Source organism: Acyrthosiphon pisum, chromosome X, assembly GCF_005508785.2.
Source record: "Acyrthosiphon pisum isolate AL4f chromosome X, pea_aphid_22Mar2018_4r6ur, whole genome shotgun sequence".
NCBI classification, from domain to species: Eukaryota; Metazoa; Arthropoda; class Insecta; order Hemiptera; family Aphididae; genus Acyrthosiphon; species Acyrthosiphon pisum.
The window spans coordinates 113,544,610-113,563,764 of NC_042493.1; the positions used below are offsets into that span (position 1 = coordinate 113,544,610).

The 19,155-nt window shown below is 26.6% G+C and overlaps 2 protein-coding genes across 2 annotated transcripts in view; one reads left to right on the plus strand and one right to left on the minus strand.

Moving 5' to 3' along the window:
• LOC100571978 overlaps nucleotides 1–19,155 on the plus strand; it is a 111,602-nt gene that overhangs the window by 50,744 nt on the left and 41,703 nt on the right. The window lies entirely within an intron of this gene.
• Nucleotides 9,563–11,061, minus strand: LOC100572235 (insulinoma-associated protein 1-like). The gene is made up of 3 exons (XM_003240578.4): nucleotides 10,825–11,061; nucleotides 10,685–10,766; nucleotides 9,563–9,829 (listed from the first exon to the last, which is right to left on the minus strand). Exons 1-3 carry the CDS (start codon nucleotides 10,881–10,883, stop codon nucleotides 9,629–9,631), a joined length of 342 nt encoding a protein of 113 aa, XP_003240626.1. The 5' UTR covers nucleotides 10,884–11,061; the 3' UTR covers nucleotides 9,563–9,628.

Consider the following 19,155-nt stretch of genomic DNA (forward strand, 5'->3'; position numbering starts at 1 on the left):
TTGCTCATACGGATACTGAAGAGTTAGCTAAAGAATCTTTAGTATTCATTATTAGTAGTCTGAGTAAGAAATTCAAGTGTCCTGTAGCATATTTCTTTATTAATAAAATTAATGCAACTGTACAGAGTCAATTGGTACTTGCTAATTTCAGCCCTTTAGAAGCTGGAATTATAGTTAGATCTTTAACTAGTGATGGAACAAGCACACATTTAAAAACTTATGAAAATTTAGGTTGCCGTTTAGATCCTTCAAATTTGAAATCTTCATTTACTCATCCAGACATCCCTCATATTAACATCCATTGTATTGTAGATCCATGTCATCTAATGAAAATATGTCGTAACTGTATGGCTGAACTAAGTTTATCGCATTCTGAAGGTAAAATTTCCTTTGAATATATAAAAAAGCTTAATGAAATACAGCAAAAAGAAAATTTAAAATTTGCTAATAAACTAATTTCTTTACATATATTCTATAAGTCTAAGAAAATGAATGTTCAATTAGCTGTTCAGGTTCTTAGTAGCAGTGTAGCAGATGCATTGCAATTTTTACAGTCATATGATGAAAATTTTAAAAATGCTACTGCCACTATTCAATTTATTAGGATCTTTGATAGGCTCTTTGATCTTATGAATGCAAGAAATATTTTTGGCAAAGGGTTTAAATCTCCTATGACTCTGGGTAATCAATATGTTTGGGAAGAAATACTAAATGATACTAACACGTATATTTTGCAATTAAAATGTGAGGAGAAAAGTATTTTACAACATCGTCGAAAAACATTTGCATTGGGTTTCCTTATTAATATTACGAGCTATAAAAATTTAGCTCTCGATTTACTTAAAAAAGAGAATGGTCCATTGAGTTACTTCCTACCATTTAAGACATCACAAGATCATGTGGAAATTACATTTTCGTGCATAAGGTCAGCTGGGGGATGGAACAATAATCCTTCCGCCTTACAATTTAGACGGTGTATTCGTAAAATGTTGTACAGAAATTCAGTATCATCAAGTAAAAATGCCAACTGTCAAGAGTTAGAAGAGGATACTGATGATTGTCAAATATCTCTTGGGATTTTCACACTTTCCCATGAAAAAAGTACTAGTTTTGATGAAAAAGTGATTGGTGACGAATCAACCGATGAAATAGTTTCCTCATTTCGTATCTAGATGATAATATATTCAGTCATTATCAAAATAATATATTATATTATATAGCAGGAAATGCAGCAAAAAAATGTCTTGATAAATTTCCTTGTATATTTTGTGAAGATTTAATTTTAAATCAAGATATTTTTCAAAAAGACCACAATTATTCCTTATCACCAATAACTGATTGTTTAACTTTTACAAATTTTTAGACACGTGGCAATCTGAAGTTTGTTTCAACATTTATTTTTGATATTATATTATTTAGTGAAACATGTTATCAAACATATTCTGCAAATATGAAAGAACATAATTTTAAAAAAGAAATTATAGTAAAAGTTCAACTACATTTTATATCTAAAATAAGAAATTTGAAGCCTGAACATCCAATTACTGATACTTTTTCTTTAGAGTCACATGAAATGAAAATTATTAAATTTATATTATCATATTATTGTACCTTAAGAGTTTATACACAGTGTAAACAGTTGACACAAAAAAACCATGGTCCAAAGTCATCTCTAAGACATAAATTAACGAAACTAATTTTATTTAATCACGTTTAAAGCTTAAGTTTAGGTATACAATATATTATGTAAATTACAGTAGCAATTATTTTATATTTTTAATCAGTATGATATATCAATAATCAATGTATAATAAATAATTTTAAGTGTTAATTTTTTAACTTGAATTATAATAAAGATGTTAGATATGTTACTATTTGTTATATAATAATTTTAAATAAAGTTTTATTGTAAATAAATGTAGTAGGAAAGATGGATGAGGAAGAGAGAGAGTAAAATATGGACGAGATAATGGCAAGAAAATAGCAAGTGTGAGTAAAGGAGAGATTAGAACAGGGCTATTTGGAGGTGTAGGACCCCAAATAGTTGGGAGAGTAGGGCGATAAACAAGAAATAAATTATTATTTTGTTTCAATCAAATTTAAATTGTTTATTATTTCACAGGAAAAATGTCAGGATGAAGATACAAATCCTCAGAGGCAGTGCTAAACCTAGAAATCAGGAGTGAAGAGGAAGAAGTAATGTGTTATTTTGTTTCAATCAAATTTAAATTGTATTTTATGTTACAGGAAATACATCAGAAGAATATACAAATCCTTCCAGGCAGTGTGGAACATAGAATACAATTTTGGGGAGGTTTTGTATCATATATACCAGTGACAAAACTAGGGGGGCCTGTGACTCCCTGACATTTTTATATATGAGCCTAAATTATTTTCCAACACGCATAGGGTGACCATACGTTCCGTATAATCCCGTTTTTCTCTTTATTGTTAATTTATAATTTTTTTATTTGTTTTTTTTTTTATTCTACGATATTTTTAGTATCACAGTATTCAATAGAACTTATTTTAAATCTATACTCGTGCCGCCGGTAGAACGCTACTCGCTCGCGCATCCAAATGATCGAGCTCCGTGGTTTTGTAGCCAAATTTCTCGCACTCTACCACCTAAAAATTCAGCTAAAGTAGAAGTTAAGTGGTGTGAAATATTTGAATACACTAAAGCTCATGACATTGATACAACTAACATATCAAAAATTGTAGAATATTCTTTGGCAATTCCGGGTACAAATGCTGCAGTAGAACGGATTTTTTCAACCATTAATGTGTTGTGGACGGAATAAATTTCCTGCCATAGTCATCAAAATAATTTTTTTTTGGATTTTTGTGTACATATTATACTTATTAATATTTTATTTGTATTTAAAAACTACAGCATACATTTAATTTGTTTTTTTTTTATATTAATATATTTAGTTAAGTAACTTAAGTGTCCCCCCCCCCCCATTACAGCAAATATTTTATATAATATTATTAATTATTACATTTAATTTTTTTTTATAAAAACTAATAAATATTGAATGGATAAGTAATTACATAGTTAGGTATTTCATATTTTGGACAATTGTATTTCATTCTGTTTTTGTATATTACATTTATTAAATAAATAAATAAGTAAATAATTTAAATATATCAAGTTTTATTGGTAAAAAAATATAAATTGGTTATTAATTTATCAAGCGAACAGTTTAATTTCTGAATGCAGGTAATATTTAATGCTAATTAATCCAAATATGCATTGTATAATATGTATTTATACGTATATTTATATTATAAATAAATATCTCGTAGTCTAATAATTATGATTCAAGCGTCAAGCCGCATAAATAGCGATATAAAATTAAATTGTGATTTGGCAATTGGCGCCGTATGTTAAACAAGGATAGATACTCCTAATATATACGCTATCTCTTTTTAACATCTTCGCTCGGGCCACACTGCGTGGTGAGCGCTCCAATTATTATATAGTTCAATGCTACTAGCGCACCGAGAGGACAAGTTTATAGATTCAATAATATTATATACTGTAGGTATTATTGGTATAAAAAGCTGGTAACCGTGGTAAGTTGTTATGGCGTTATGATATTATACATATATTTAATATATTTAAACCACAACGAGCGCTAGTGATCGGGGGTCTCAGCTGTTTCAGTTAGTTGGTTCATCGGTCATCATAAAGCACTATTCGTTATAGGCCGATGTTTAACCTGTGTATCTTAAATCATAGAACAATAAAGAACAATAGAACAATGCTTAAATTGTGGTATGGAATAATACGTAGCGGTATAGAATAGTTACGTACCGGCTCGTATCGAAGTCTGAGTCCGATACGAATCGCTTGTAACTTTTTGAACGCTCTTGAACTAAAATGTCTACCTTGAAAATCTTGATAGTACAGCGTCGTGGCCATAGATAGCGCAACAGTGCATATTTGACCCGACAATCATAGGCAATTTTTCCTCGATTTTATAAGGTAATCCATCTAATTTTATTTCGCAGATAATTTATATTTTCAAGTACTTATTCAATTTTTTTTTTTTTGCAATCATTGCAATATTACCACTGGCGGTGTCTTGAATAATTGTCAGTTCCTAAATTCCTTACATTTTAATTTTAAGAACAATAATTAACAGTTAAATAAAATGATATATAGACACATAATACCTACCTACGACGTACCTACTATAATTCAAAGTTCAAACATTTGTATAAAAACATATTTATATTATGTTAAGTACACACGTTTGTTTATATTTTTTTGTTCTCTGAATGATTAATATATTTTGGTCAAATTTATTAAATAAACACAACTACAATAATCTACACTTAAATTTTTCTACACATTTTTTTTCTCAAGTAACCTGAAAAATATGTATTTGAACATTGTTCTAGTGTCACGCTAGATGTATAACCAATTTCTCTTTCCCGGGTGATTGGTGTAGATGACAACAATACACTCGATACCAGGGTTTTTTTTAATGATTTTTTCTGACTGCACAAACTTATTCCTACTCTGGTTGTAAATATAAGTAATAATACTTACTAAATAATATTTACTTACTTGAAATGGGTAATTTGTAATAATAATTGCTTATAAAAATAAAAACAATCAATTGACTAGGTACCTAATTTCTTTATAATTTTTGTAATATACTTTTTCAAATATGAAATAATAGTAAAAATGATAATTTTGACTGAATCAAAATGCCGTCTAGACCACTACAAATTTTACAAAGAAAAATTGTTAGTATATGTTTAAGTAAAAATACTTTATTGGTTCAACTAAAGAAAACTTTAAGATATTAGATGTGTTACCATTTGAGTCTGTGTATAAAAAAATAACTATTGTATATATAATTAAAAATTTTGAATCCTTTCTGGATATGTCGATAAGGTTATTAAAAGAGAAAATAGGTAATTTGATGTCAGAATGGAGTATTTTAGAAAAGCGTTTGGTAAAAAATTCATAGATTATCTAGGTCCAAAAACTACAACTCAACGCCAGTAAATATAAGAAGGGACATATTCTATACAGAAGGCAATCGTATAACTATAGAAATGAAAAAGAAATTCAGATTTGGTTATTTTTAATACTTGAAAGATTTCAGATTATATTTAACTGTTGTAATTTAAATTTAGTTTATAAGTATTCTAATTGTATAGATTGATTATTCAGTTCTTGTCCGCTTTTCTTATTTATAATTAAATTGTTCATACTAATTATTATATTATATAACTGTTTACCACCACCACAAGCACGTGCTTAAAGATGGCAGATTGTTTAAATGATTTTATTAAATAGTGAAACATTTAAGATAAAAATACATTAAGAAGAATACATGATAGAAGAAGTAAATACCTTTTCCATTAAGAGAAAATACATAAATAAAGGTGGGAACATTTAAAATATAATTTAAGCCATTATCGCATAAAAATCTGCGAAATGTTCTGTGTTTCACATAATAAGCTCATAATGACTAAATATAACTTTTTAAAATGTATTTAATTGGTACCTTTTCATTAATCCATTGGCCATTAGATTTGTATTGTACTTAACTAAAATCATTTCGAATCTATAATATTGCATTCATAAGTCTATATTATATTTAAGTATATTTGTTCAATTTCACCATCTATTATTTAATGGAAATTGTTTTTTTGACAACGAAACGTGCGCACAGTCTTCCCACCATAACCACCATTGCCTAATGACTCTGCATCATTGTATTTATCAAACATCACATAAGTATACAGAAGTGTTATCAACTAACGATGATTTTGGGTATCAAGATGGAAAACAGGAAAATACATTGATGCACAGTGATTGTAAGAGTAATAACCATCACATACCTTGTCCATTTGGTTTATTTTTTGTTATCGAACCAATGGTAGGCATATAAGCGACTATAAACTATGAAGCGTATAACAGTAGAATTTCTTCAGTTAATTATGATTACAAAACATCTACACGAACATCTGACCATCATGAACAGTATTTTATTGATTATTTTATTTTCATTTAGAATACAAACACAATGTCATATAACGAAAACAATTTATTTCAAAATATTAAAGTGAAGTATATTTAAGAAATGTGATTAAGATGTATAAATATGTATACTATAATATTACAAACTACTAAATATTATTATTTGTTTACAAGTCCTAAACTAGCCTGTTAAAAATATATTTTTAAATTTGCCTTATGTTGAATAATGTTTTCTTAAACTGAAAAATGTGGGATTTTCTAATCAATTTTATTTTATTTAAATTAAATTAAAAAAAAGAAATGATATTATAAAAACTATAACTAAGACATGTATACAGAGGTTATGTATGTAAAACTCTATTAAGTCACCTTGAGTACATAATTACAATAAATTAATTATACACCTTGATAAAAACTTATAATACATTTAAAATGATGAACAAAAATAATTAATTACTAACATATAAATTTCATATATTCTTAATTTCAGTTTTGAATTTTTTTTACACATTACATATAAATTTTAATTTTACAATAAATTTTACAACAATAAAATAATAAGTACAAATTAAGAACTAATCTAGATACTAATAATACATTTTTTTTTTTATTACTACGTTTTTAATTTTTAGTACTTTAGTACTGTACACTAATGTAATTTAATGTTATCTAATACAATTATTGATTAAGCTAAGATTATTAAAACTATGACAAAGATTCATGCATATTTTATGCCTCTGAACTTGTCTTATAAATAATGTGAATTCACCCATACAATCTTCATGAATATTAATTAATTCATTTAATACTAATAAATATTTACTTAAATATTAAGGCTCAAGCTAATAACTTACAAATAATGAACAAATATTACTTGGAGAATACTATTCAGTATACTAAGCTAACCTACACATTTTGAAAATAATAAACAAAAAATAATTTATTTAACTAATAAGAATATTCTTTTTTTAATTTTTTTTTTATATTATTACGTATTTAATTTTTATTACTCTAGTACTGTACACTAATTTAATTTAATGATAACTAATAAAACTAATGATTAAGTTAAGAATAATAAAACTATGACAAAGATTCATGCATATTTTATGCTCCTGAACTTGTGTTTATAATTAATACGGTGACTTTATGCTTTCATGAATACTAATGAATTCATTTAATACTAATAAATATTTACTTAAATATCAAGAATGAAAAAACTACACTAGACACTAATTAATGATTTTTTTTTTGATTTTTTTTTTTTTTTTTAATACTAATAAATATTTTAATATCAAGGATGAACCTAAAAGCTTACAAATATCATAACTTGGGAATACTATTCAGTAACTAATCTAACCCACACAATTTGAAAATAATTAATAAAATTAAGAAGTAATGTAATTTAATGTTTCCTCCTAAAATTATGGATTAATATTTTAAATTCTTTTTTATTCTTTTTTAAAAATATTTTTTTGTAATTAATTGTTATTAGTTTAGTACTGTTAGAGTACTAAAGTAATAAAATTAACGATTAAGCTAATATTGTTAAAACTATGACAAATATTGATGCATATTTTATGCCTCTGAACTTGTCTTTAAAATTAATATAATGACTTTATGCCTTCATGAATACGAATGAATTCATTTAATACTAATAAATATTTACTTAAATATCAAAAATGAAAAAACTACACTAGACACTAATTAATGATTTTTTTTTGATTTTTTTTTTTTTTTATACTAATAAATATTTTAATATCAAGGATGAACCTAAAAGCTTACAAATATCATAACTTAGCACTCTAGTACTGTACGCTAATTTAATTTAATGTTTCATAATGAAATTGTTGATTAAGCTAAGATTATTAAAACTAGGACAAAGATTCATGCATATTTAAATGCGTTTGAATTTGTCTTAAAAGTAATAGTGCTCCATGTACTTTAATGTTACATCCTAAAATAATTGATTAAGCTAATATTGTTAAAACTATGACAAATATTGATGCATATTTTATGCCTCTGAACTTGTCTTTAAAATTAATATAATGACTTTATGCCTTCATGAATACGAATGAATTCATTTAATACTAATAAAAATTTACATAAATATCAAGGATAAAGATAAAAGCTTACAAATAATGAATGAACATTATAACTTTGAGCATACTATTCAGTAACTAATCTAACCCACACAATTTGAAAATAATTAATAAAATTAAGAAGTAATGTAATTTAATGTTTCCTCCTAAAATTATGGATTAATATTTTAAATTTTTTTTTATTCTTTTTTCAAAATATTTTTTTGTACTTAATTTTTATTACTTTACTACCGTTAGAGTACTAAAGTAATAAAATAAAGATTAAGCTAGTATTGTTAAAACTATGACAAAGATTGATGCATATTTTATGCCTCTGAACTTGTCTTTAAAATTAATATAATGACTTTGTGCCTTCATGAATACGAATGAATTCATTTAATACTAATAAATATTTACTTAAATATCAAGGATAAAGATAAAAGCTTACAAATAATGAACAAACCACATAACTTGAAGAATATTATTCAGTATAGTGAGCTAACCTACAGATTTAGAATGTAATAAATAAAATTAATAACTAATGTAATTTAATGTTAACTAATAAAATTAATGATTAAGTTAAGAATAATAAAACTATGACAAAGATTCATGCATATTTTATGCTCCTGAACTTGTGTTTATAATTAATATGGTGAATTTATGCTTTCATGAATACTAATGAATTCATTTAATACTAATAATTATTTACTTAAATATCAAGAATGAAAAAACTACACTAGACACTAATTAATGATTTTTTTTTTGATTTTTTTTTTTCATACTAATAAATATTTTAATATCAAGGATGAACCTAAAAGCTTACAAATATCATAACTTGGAGAATACTATTCAGTAACTAATCTGAACTTGTTTTAATAAATAATATATCTCTGTATACAACCTGCATGAATATTAATTAATTCATTTAATACTAATAAATATTTAGGTACTTAAATATCAAGAATGAAGCTAAATCCTTACAATTCATCAACAAACATTATAACATTGAGAATATTCTTCAGTATACTAAGCTAACCTATGGATTTTGAAAATAATAATAAAGATTTAGAACTAAACTAAATACTAAGAAGAAATTTTTTTTTTTTTTATTTTAATTTTTAAACTATACTCTAATGTAGTTTAATGTTTTCTAATAGAATTATTGATTAAGCTAAGATTATTACTATGGAAAAATATGACAAATATTCATGCATATGTTATGCATATGAACGTGTCTATATAAAGAATGTAATGAACTTATGGCTTCATGAATACTAATTAATTGGTTTGATACTACCTACTTATTATGTAAATTTTTTTTGGATTTTATTATTTTTTGCCGTGGTTGAACTTCTAATATTTTAATAAATAATACAGTCTCCTAATGTATGCCCCTTAAAAGTTATTAAAAGAAAATCTTAATGGAATAATAATTTTTAAATTATGAAATGGGAGATTATAAATTTAAAATTGATTACTAACTATTGTCTATTATATTAGTTGTATAAATCTTAATATTTGTTTTGTGTATCTAAAATGGCTAAAATGTCCAAGTCTTCCATTTTGTCTTCCACATTTGCCTTGTCTTCATCAACATCTTTCTCAATACCATCTGAAGTTTCTTGATGGGAGCAATTTGCTGATTATAGTATTTTTTAACATGCTCAAGACAATTATTTTGACTATCAAATATATTTGAACATACTTCACATCTGTACAATCCTATCTTCTGTTGCGGTAGCTAAATTAAATTAAATATTCAATATAATTATATTTATATAAATTAAGAGATCAAATCAAAATTCTGTCTCATATAATTAACTACATTTATAATAATAGTAAATGAGTTACCTACTTAAAATGAATATTGAAAGATATTCTTTTACAATTTAAATGATGTCCGCCCATTTTTTTCACAATCACCCACAAGCAACATAGCAAATTCACGTTTACAATAATGATCATCATCATATTAATTTCCATAATTAAAGTGAAATTACAACATAAAAAATTTGAAGGTAAGATGATCATTTAAGCTTTTTATAATATTTTAATTTTATATCAAGTTATAAATATTGAAGGTTGTACAAACAATTTACAATTTTAAAATACACATAGCGCGTTTTAAAATTAAAATATAATAAAAATCATATGAGATGCCCTAGATAATAATCTTACCTTCAAACATTATAAGAGGTCATTTCCCTCTAATTTTAGAAATTAATTTGATTATGATCATTATTTTGAACACAAAATTTGTTATATTGCGGGTGTCAGGGAGAAAAACAAATACGCAGACATTCTCTTAAAAGTCAATAAATAAAAACATTAATACTATAATATTTATTTTTAAAATATGATCTTATGGAAAAAAAATGGATATTTATAATGAATATTTGTCTTTGTAACACAGTAACATGGTCAATGATGCAAAATACAATTTAGTGTAGTTAACAGTATTGACATATTATATTATAAGGGAAAAAGTAGTAATGAAAGTGTTAACTAAATTTTATGTACCGCAATAATATTAATTTGTCTTATACTAAATTAATATAGTATATTAATTATAAGCATATTTTTTTCTTATTCTTACCGGAGTTAATGCTTTACCCACTCGGTGTTTAAGAATAGGTTTTTCAGGCTCCTTTTTGTTCGTATGAGAGCGCACGTGAAATCTAAAATAAAAATATTAATAATAACTTTAAAATAATATTAAATAATGTAGGTACTTACCGAACATGCCCAATCTCTTTCGATTGGCATGCACAAGAGCCACACCTGTATATTTTCATTTTGTTAGCGCTTTCTTGATGTGTTTGTGGTTGTTGCTGCTGTTGTTTTTTAAATTATTTTAATGGAGTTTGGACCGGAGTAACTATGGCAGCAGTAGTTACAGTAGCAGAAACTCCTACTGTCAGACCAGTAGGTACTTTACGTTGACCTTGTTCTGGTTGTTTTATTTAACATGTAGGTACCCGCCTATATAATTTAATTTTAGTTTATAAACACAGTCGCTTATATTCTAAATAATTAATACATACTTGTACAAATTGCATTTGATGATGATTATTACGATAATATAGTACGTGCCATCTTATCGGGTGGCCCGGTTGACCAAGTGAACGATATGTATTTCTTTTTGACAGCTGTCCGTCCCAGTCGTCATAATATTATACGATCATAATTTAGAAACGCGAAGGAACGAAAACTGACAACAAAACACAACGCTCATATGCCATGAAAAAACGTGCCAATGACAACAGGTAGCCAGTGTGGCCATACCAAACCCCGTAAGAGTTTTTCTCAAATGTCGTAACGTTATCGTTTCCGTTGATAATTGTACTACATCTAATGGCGGGCAATTTGAACCACAAATACAAACAAATTATTTTTTGTGCAGTATTTTTTTTCTATAAATTACCTACTATTTATTAATAATAATAATATAATATTTACTGTAAAATAAAAATGTGGGCAAGTAGGTGTCGGTCTGTTGTAATGATATGATATTATTAACTATATATATTTTGATGATATTATTGTGAATAAAGTAATTTATATATGACCTATTTACGTGAAAGATTGTTTAATATTTTCAATCATTAGCTACATGTAAAACTTTTACATTTTATAAGTTTTAACTACAAAATAATTATTAAATTTTAAATTTGATAATTTTTGTCAACATTCAAATTTTAAATGATTATGAACAAAAAAAATTAAGCATATGTATTTTCAATATATTTCAACTACTATCGTAACAATATATCAGGAGCTTTGCATAAAATTTTCATGCTTTTTTACCACATAAATAAAATTTTATTGACATTTATAGAAAAAAAATACTAAAAATTGAAATCCTACAATGTCCGTAAATAGTTCAAAACTAATCAAAATATTTTGAAAATTTTATCGTGTATAGAAAATTAAAATACAAACAACCAGTGAAAATGTCATGTATATTCATTCTTTTTTTTTCGAATTACACTAAACGATATGGCTGAAACCCGAATTTGCGTAAAAATTCCGTTTTCCCTTAATTTTCATGTTGACAACATGATGATGTTGTTTTTCTCGGCACCATTGAAAACTGTTTAATTTTGACCTCCACCAACTAGATTCACTTTTCAATCGAACGAGGTACTGTTGAAGAAAATTGAAGCAGTTTTACTGCCCAAAACAGTGGTAACAGAGACACACAAAAAAAAACACATCATGGTAAAACCAATAGGTACACTCATCGCTCCAATCAGAATCTAAAACAAAATTATTTATTTATTTTATATTAATAGGTTAACACTAATATAGAGTAATTTGTATCTATTTATAAAAAAATTACATACAAATTATAAATATATTATTACAATTAATTTAATCTACATATGTAGCCGGATATAGGTATATTTTATCATAACCATTGTGATTTCTTTGGGGAGCTTAATATTAATAAAGGTTTTACTTTTGCATTTAATTGTATTTTAGATTCTATGGTAAATGATGGTAAATCGTAAACCTTCAGTTCTTTTAAATAATTTTTTTACCATACATTAACCAACATGAATTTAAAATTTTAAATGTATAATTCCCATAATCATCTAGGTATGCTTAAAACTTGAAAAAGTAATGTGGATTGCATTGTCAATTTGCAAGATTGTTCAAGCAAGCAATTGTTTAAAAAGGAAATGTACCACTACAGAAAGCACTAATTTACTTTTAGTATTTTTCAATTGATTCCATTATTTTTTTCATTTAATTCTTAAGCTCAATTTAAGAGTTGTAAAAGATAATAGGTTATTTTTGTTTCAATATTTTAAAGATATTTATATATGTACTATATGTGTGCATATTAATATTACATTATATACATATTATGAATAATAGTTAAATTATTTTTAAAGATATTTTTTAATTTTGTCTATAAAGTAATGTATATTTATATTTTATATTAAATGTGTGTTCGTAGTAATAACATATAAGATAATATACGTGCCTAATTATTATGTAATTACCATTTGTTAAAATTAAAATACCTAGCAAAACATGTATTACAGTCTGTATATTATATTCTAATAACACGTTACAATTCGTGTACATATATATATATATATATATATATATATATATAGAGAGAGAGAGAGAGGTACAGAGACGATAAATTTAAAAAAAAAAAACAAATTAATTATTTAATACTTAATAAAAACGTCTGTGCGACGGTAGGTACCGTATTTAAAGGACGATTTTCTATCATGCGGACCATATTATTTATCGTGCCTTGGCGAGGGCGATTTGTGAGAATTTTGTTTATCGTCGATGGTCGCCAAATGCCGAATCGAATTGTTTGTCGACTTACAAGATAAATCAATAGGGTCGTTTTGTTTATTTGACTTCGAATGTTCTGAATTATCGCCTTCCCATTTTTTACAGTACATTTTTTTCCACATCACGTACGTAGTCCGCCGTACGATAATAACAAAATATTTTAAATATGTGATCCAAAAACACGAAACGAATAAACAAAAAAAATATTAAATATATTCTATTTCGATAATTGAGCACAAAACAATTTTGTATAATAATTATTCACTAAGAACTGAACTTTGCCGGAATATAATATAATATCGTCAGCAACACTACGGCTCAATGAATTAGATGCTTGAATAAACTGTACTTATAATGGTTACAAAATCATATCATTATAAATTATGATTATGATTATGACTCAGTTAGTCAATATATCCCATGGTCGTAAAGGGGCAAAAGGAAACTATTTTCCCACCACTTTTCCAACCATGCAAAACAAATTAAAAATTTTTCAATATTTTTCCCAAAATTAGAGTACTCCATAATCCATGTATACCAGTTTTCAGAACAATCCGGTGATTTTTTTGTTCTGCCCTATGAATTCATCACCCTAAGGGTCATTTTTTAGTGTGAATAAGTAATTTTAATATTTTTTTTATTTGAATTTTTTAAAGATTTTTAGCCTAGCTACGTGTTTATGAAAAATAAAAACGTGTACTGCGAAAAATTAAATGTGCACCGTGTTTATTATAGGCAGTCAAGCAGGCCATGTCAGGTCATTAACTCTTATCGTCACTCTTCACCGTCACTACGGAACACCGTCATTGTCGACCAACAGACCAACGTCGTACATATCACGGTTTTTATTAATATTATTTATTATTGTCATTTGAACTATTATTTCATATTTTATTAAGAGCCCTACGTCGGCCACAATATTTGTGGCCTGATATTTATTTATTTGCACCTACGAAATTTTTATTTTTGATTAATTTAGAAGTATCCACCATACAGCCCACAATACCATAGTAACAAATTATTGTGTTGAGATCATTGTTAAATTATTATTCATGTCCCTCTGAAATTATTATTAGATTTTTATATTCTAATGGGACATTATATGAGACTTTTGCCAAGTTAAAATGATTAGTTTTCTATTGAGCTTGCCTATTTTTTCTCGACGAAGCTGAGTTGCGCACACTATAAGAATGACATATTATTATTTAATATTTAAAACTGAACACAGAACAGCCGCAATTAATTTTTAATTATTAATAACGTTAGGATTTGAAGGCAAATTTAAAGTCGATTTAATGTCTATAAAATAACTGTCTACCTATCTATAGATTAAAATATGATAATAATATGTATATACTTACTATAGATTAGAAATTGTTCGTCAGTCCGCCCCGATTACATCATGTACAAAATATTTTAAGCCTGAACCATCAACGTTTTACTGAAGACAGCTTATCTAAGTACATGATAATAATTTTTTTTTTAATATACATAAGTTAAATATACAATATACAAACTATTAATTTTTTAGTAATTTTTTTGTTGTAATTACTTTTCTACAATGTTGGGAATAGATAACTAATCAATTATCAAGATAAAGATAAAGATGACTGTAATAATTTTTATCTAGATATTTCCCAACACTGCTTTTCTATATAAATTAAATGCTTTTTACTTATTTCATTGCTTTTAAATCCGAACCCTAATTATTATTAAAAAAAGGTGGGTAATAGTGAATATCGCTCTGCTATACAGTGAGTTAAAAGTGGGTCACTGTATAATGGATAGTATTAAATTTTAATTCAATAATATAATATCATTGTATATGAAAAACGATTGTAAGCGGTGACGATTTGTCAGTGTGGATATTTTATATTATATTTATTATTAATACAGTAGCCGGTAAGTTGAATTAATATTATACATTTACAACAAAATAACTAAAATCGTTATTCTTGGTTATTTAATATACAATTTTCTCCTTACTTAATTATGTAGATATATTTTAATGTCATCAATATTCCAACTTTAAAAATGTAAAATAAATTAAGTTACAGTTATATTTCATAATTATTCATTTTGTTAAATTATTACAGTTTATCATTAGCAGAATGAGTACCCCGATAATTATACGACTAACTGATTTGTATGGTGATATTCTTATCATCATGTTGTAGAGGATTAAAAGATCCCCGTGAGCCTCAAGATCGTTATATTCTTGTTTTGGGAGAACGAGGTATTAATAACAGAGTATACTTCAGTTTAAATATTTTTAAAACAAATTGGTTGCAACGATTAAATGGCGTGTATGGTGCTTATTGTATAGCTTTAGGATATAAAATCAGCAAACTGGTATTTAAATTTCAAAATCCGTGAAGTAAATGAAGAAATTCAATAATTGTCAAGCAATTGAAAAACCTTATCCTTCGCACGATAGGTTATAATAAATTAAAACATTTTAACACTTAGAAGCCCGTTGCATGGAAAACAGATTGATTCTCAGACCTCAGCCTTCCAGAGACAGACATTCAGGTCATCACGGAATGCTGAAATTATTATTTAAGTTACGAGTAGTTTAAAGAACGCATATTGCCTAAAGTAGAACCATAAAATACTTATACATATAACATAAATTATTATTTCAGGCATGGGTTAAGTGATATACAATGTGCTAAAGATTTAACGAATGTGAAACTAACCAAGACAACATTGAATGAGATGTGTTCAACAGAGGAGTATTTCGACATTTCGTGCATTTAGAAGTACTTTATTCATTGTAATCCTGACGGTTCTTGTAACAACTTGAAACGTTCCTCTATGGAGGTCCGTTACCCCAGTACCACCAAACTAAAAATCAAAGTCAAATAGTATCCTATCGATTGTTATTTCATTTGTACACATTTGTAATCCTAATTAAAACATTTGTACACCTCCCCAAACTCGGGAAAATTAATTTTTCCGTGGCGGTACTGGGGTAACCCAGTTCTTACTTTAGGGTAACGTTACTTTAGGCAATATGCATTCTTTAAACTGCGTATAACTTCAATAATAATTTCAGCATTCCGTGATGACCTGAATGTCCGTCTCTGGAAGGCTGAGGCCTGAGAATCAATCAGTCGTTTATGCAACGGGCTTCTAAGTGTTAATATGTTTTAATTTATTATAACCTATCGTGCGAAAGATACGGTTTTGATTTAAACTAGAATTTCAAAACTGGTTTTAATCTAGAAGAACATAAAAACTTTTTTTTTATTAAAAATCGAACAAAAAAAAAATTGAACTTAGGTATTATATTATTTTAGCTAGGTACATAACAAAGAGTCAAAATAGTTTGAAAATGTTACCATGTATGAAAAATTGTATTTTAACATTTAGTAAAACTTAAAGAGTCATGGTTATTCGTTTTTGAATTACAACAAAATTTCAAAAATCGATTGATGAAAATTCATTAAATTACAATGTGAAAATCTAAATTGTGAAAAAATGTTATTGAAAATTTTAGTGAAAAATAATAAATCGTTAGTTAAGATGAAACGCGCGTTCAGACAGCAAGACCCCGTATTCTCGGGAGTTGTTACAGTATAATTGGGTTAATTTGGTTTTTTTTTTATTGACTGTCCCTATTCGAAAACTATCTACTCACCTCATAATTGTTTTCCATTGAGAGAAGCACCGTGACGTCCGACGCTGAAGTTAAGTCTAGCTGAATGCGTGCTGCACCTTAACTACTGCTTCGTTCTTTTTCCCAAACGCATCGTACGCAAACACACCACACACGGTGAACTACACTACGCCATAGTGACAACGAAACGGCATTATCTGAAGGATCGAATGAGCTTATCTAGACATTCCTACTCACATTCAACGTTGAGAAAAAAACTGTTTATTTTTGTCCATATTCTCGTGGTCCACCCTGTATTATATGGAAAATTCTATTATAAATATTTGGTGAACATGTCATGTGTCTATGGTTATTACTTATTAATTTTTGAGTTACACCAAAAAAATAAAATATTTTCAAAAATTCCTTTTGCGTTAAAATTACCATTTTTGTTCACTTTTTTTTTTATTTTTCGGTTTTCCCGACGCTTTCTAAAACTATTGGGAATTTAATCTCTCAAAAGTACTAAACTACTAACTAGATTCACTTTTCTATCAGAAAGGACACTGATGTCGAAAATTAAAACATTTTTACTAACTACCTAAGATGTTGATGACAGACGGACATAAAAACACACATAATTATAAACACAATAAATTCATCAAGGCTTTCATTTGAAAAAAAAATTTTGTTTTACGTTATTTACAATTAAAACGATACACAATTTTTGAGTTTATCCTTATTTAGAACTAAAACGTTATAGAAGTTTTGTGTTTATCGCTATTTAAAATAGTGTTAGTAGTTTAATACCTATTAAATTTAAAAATAAACTAATGCGGGTAGGTAATGGTCCGGATACGGAATATAATATAAACAATTGTTTGAATGAAATAAATGTTTCTACGAAACCAATAGACCTTTTAAACAAATAGATTATAAAATATTTTGTTTTGCGTTATTTTTCGTTCGTAATATTCTATGAATTACGTTTCGTGTTATTTTTCGTTTAATGATATTCTATAAATTACATTTTGCATTATGTTTTGTTTAATGTTATATAACATATTTTGTTAATCGTTATGTTTTGTATTACGATATTTAATTTTTTTGATTATCGCTTTCCATTGTAATTACGTTTACAAATTTCAATCGTTTTTTGTCAAATATAACGTTATAATCATTACGTTATTATAACGTTTGCAAGCCCTGAAATTCATCGCTACGATTTGAACCTAAAAACTAGGTTAAGATATATATTTTTAGATACACAAGTTTTGCGCCGCGGAAGTAATGCGAAAGCAAATTCCAGCGGCGCCATCGGTTCAAAGAGAAAAAAAAAATATATGTCATTTGCGCCACATCCAAAAATTTATTTTGGTAATTTGCGCCACTATTAAAGTTTGTAATTTGCACCAAATAAAACTAAATAAAAAGGCAATATGTAATCTGCGCCATCGTGTACCTAAAAAAATTGTAATTTGCGCCATTTTTCACTTTATTAAAATTGTATTTTGCGCCACTAATACTAAATAGTCGTATTTATAAATCAGTCATATTATAATTATAAATAAATGTATACAAGTAAAACAAACTCCATATTCTATATTAAATAAGTACATTTTCGTTTAGTAATAAAACATAATATAAAAATCAGTCATATTATAATTATAAATAAATAAAACATATAATTTTTGAAATAAAATACCTAGCTTTCTACCTGCTTACTCAGCTTTTTTTTATACTTATAGCTTAAAGACGAAACTAAGCCTTTTCTGTCAATTTTATTTTGTCTGTAGTCTTCAAATATTTGTTGAAAAGTTTCCAAACGATTTTTGTTGATAGTAGATTTTCGCTTTTTAAGATGTATACTTTTAATTTTAATCAAAGTTCCTGTTTGAAATCCTTTCAGTACGTCCAAAAAGTGATAAATAGTAGGATGTGGGTGATAGAACTCGGAATTGAAACGTGAATGATAGGATTCGCAAGCATTAGTAGTGAGACCTAGTGACGCAATATTCGAAGCCCAAATTATTGGTGGAAATTTAGCCTCTTCACAGATATAAGTGTCAACTAAATAGTCAGCATATTTTTGAAATCTTATGTCATTAGGAATCGATGACATAAAATCTTCGATAAAACAGTCA

Excerpts from the sequence above, each read along its gene's own strand:
- LOC100572235 (XM_003240578.4), bottom strand. The coding sequence starts at position 10,883 with ATGAAAATATACAGGTGTGGCTCTTGTGCATGCCAATCGAAAGAGATT. Across the intron at positions 10,767-10,824 it reads AAAGAGATTGGGCATGTTCG|ATTTCACGTGCGCTCTCATA; the intron begins GTAAGTACCTAC and ends TTTTTATTTTAG. Across the intron at positions 9,830-10,684 it reads TGGGTAAAGCATTAACTCCG|CTACCGCAACAGAAGATAGG; the intron begins GTAAGAATAAGA and ends AATTTAATTTAG.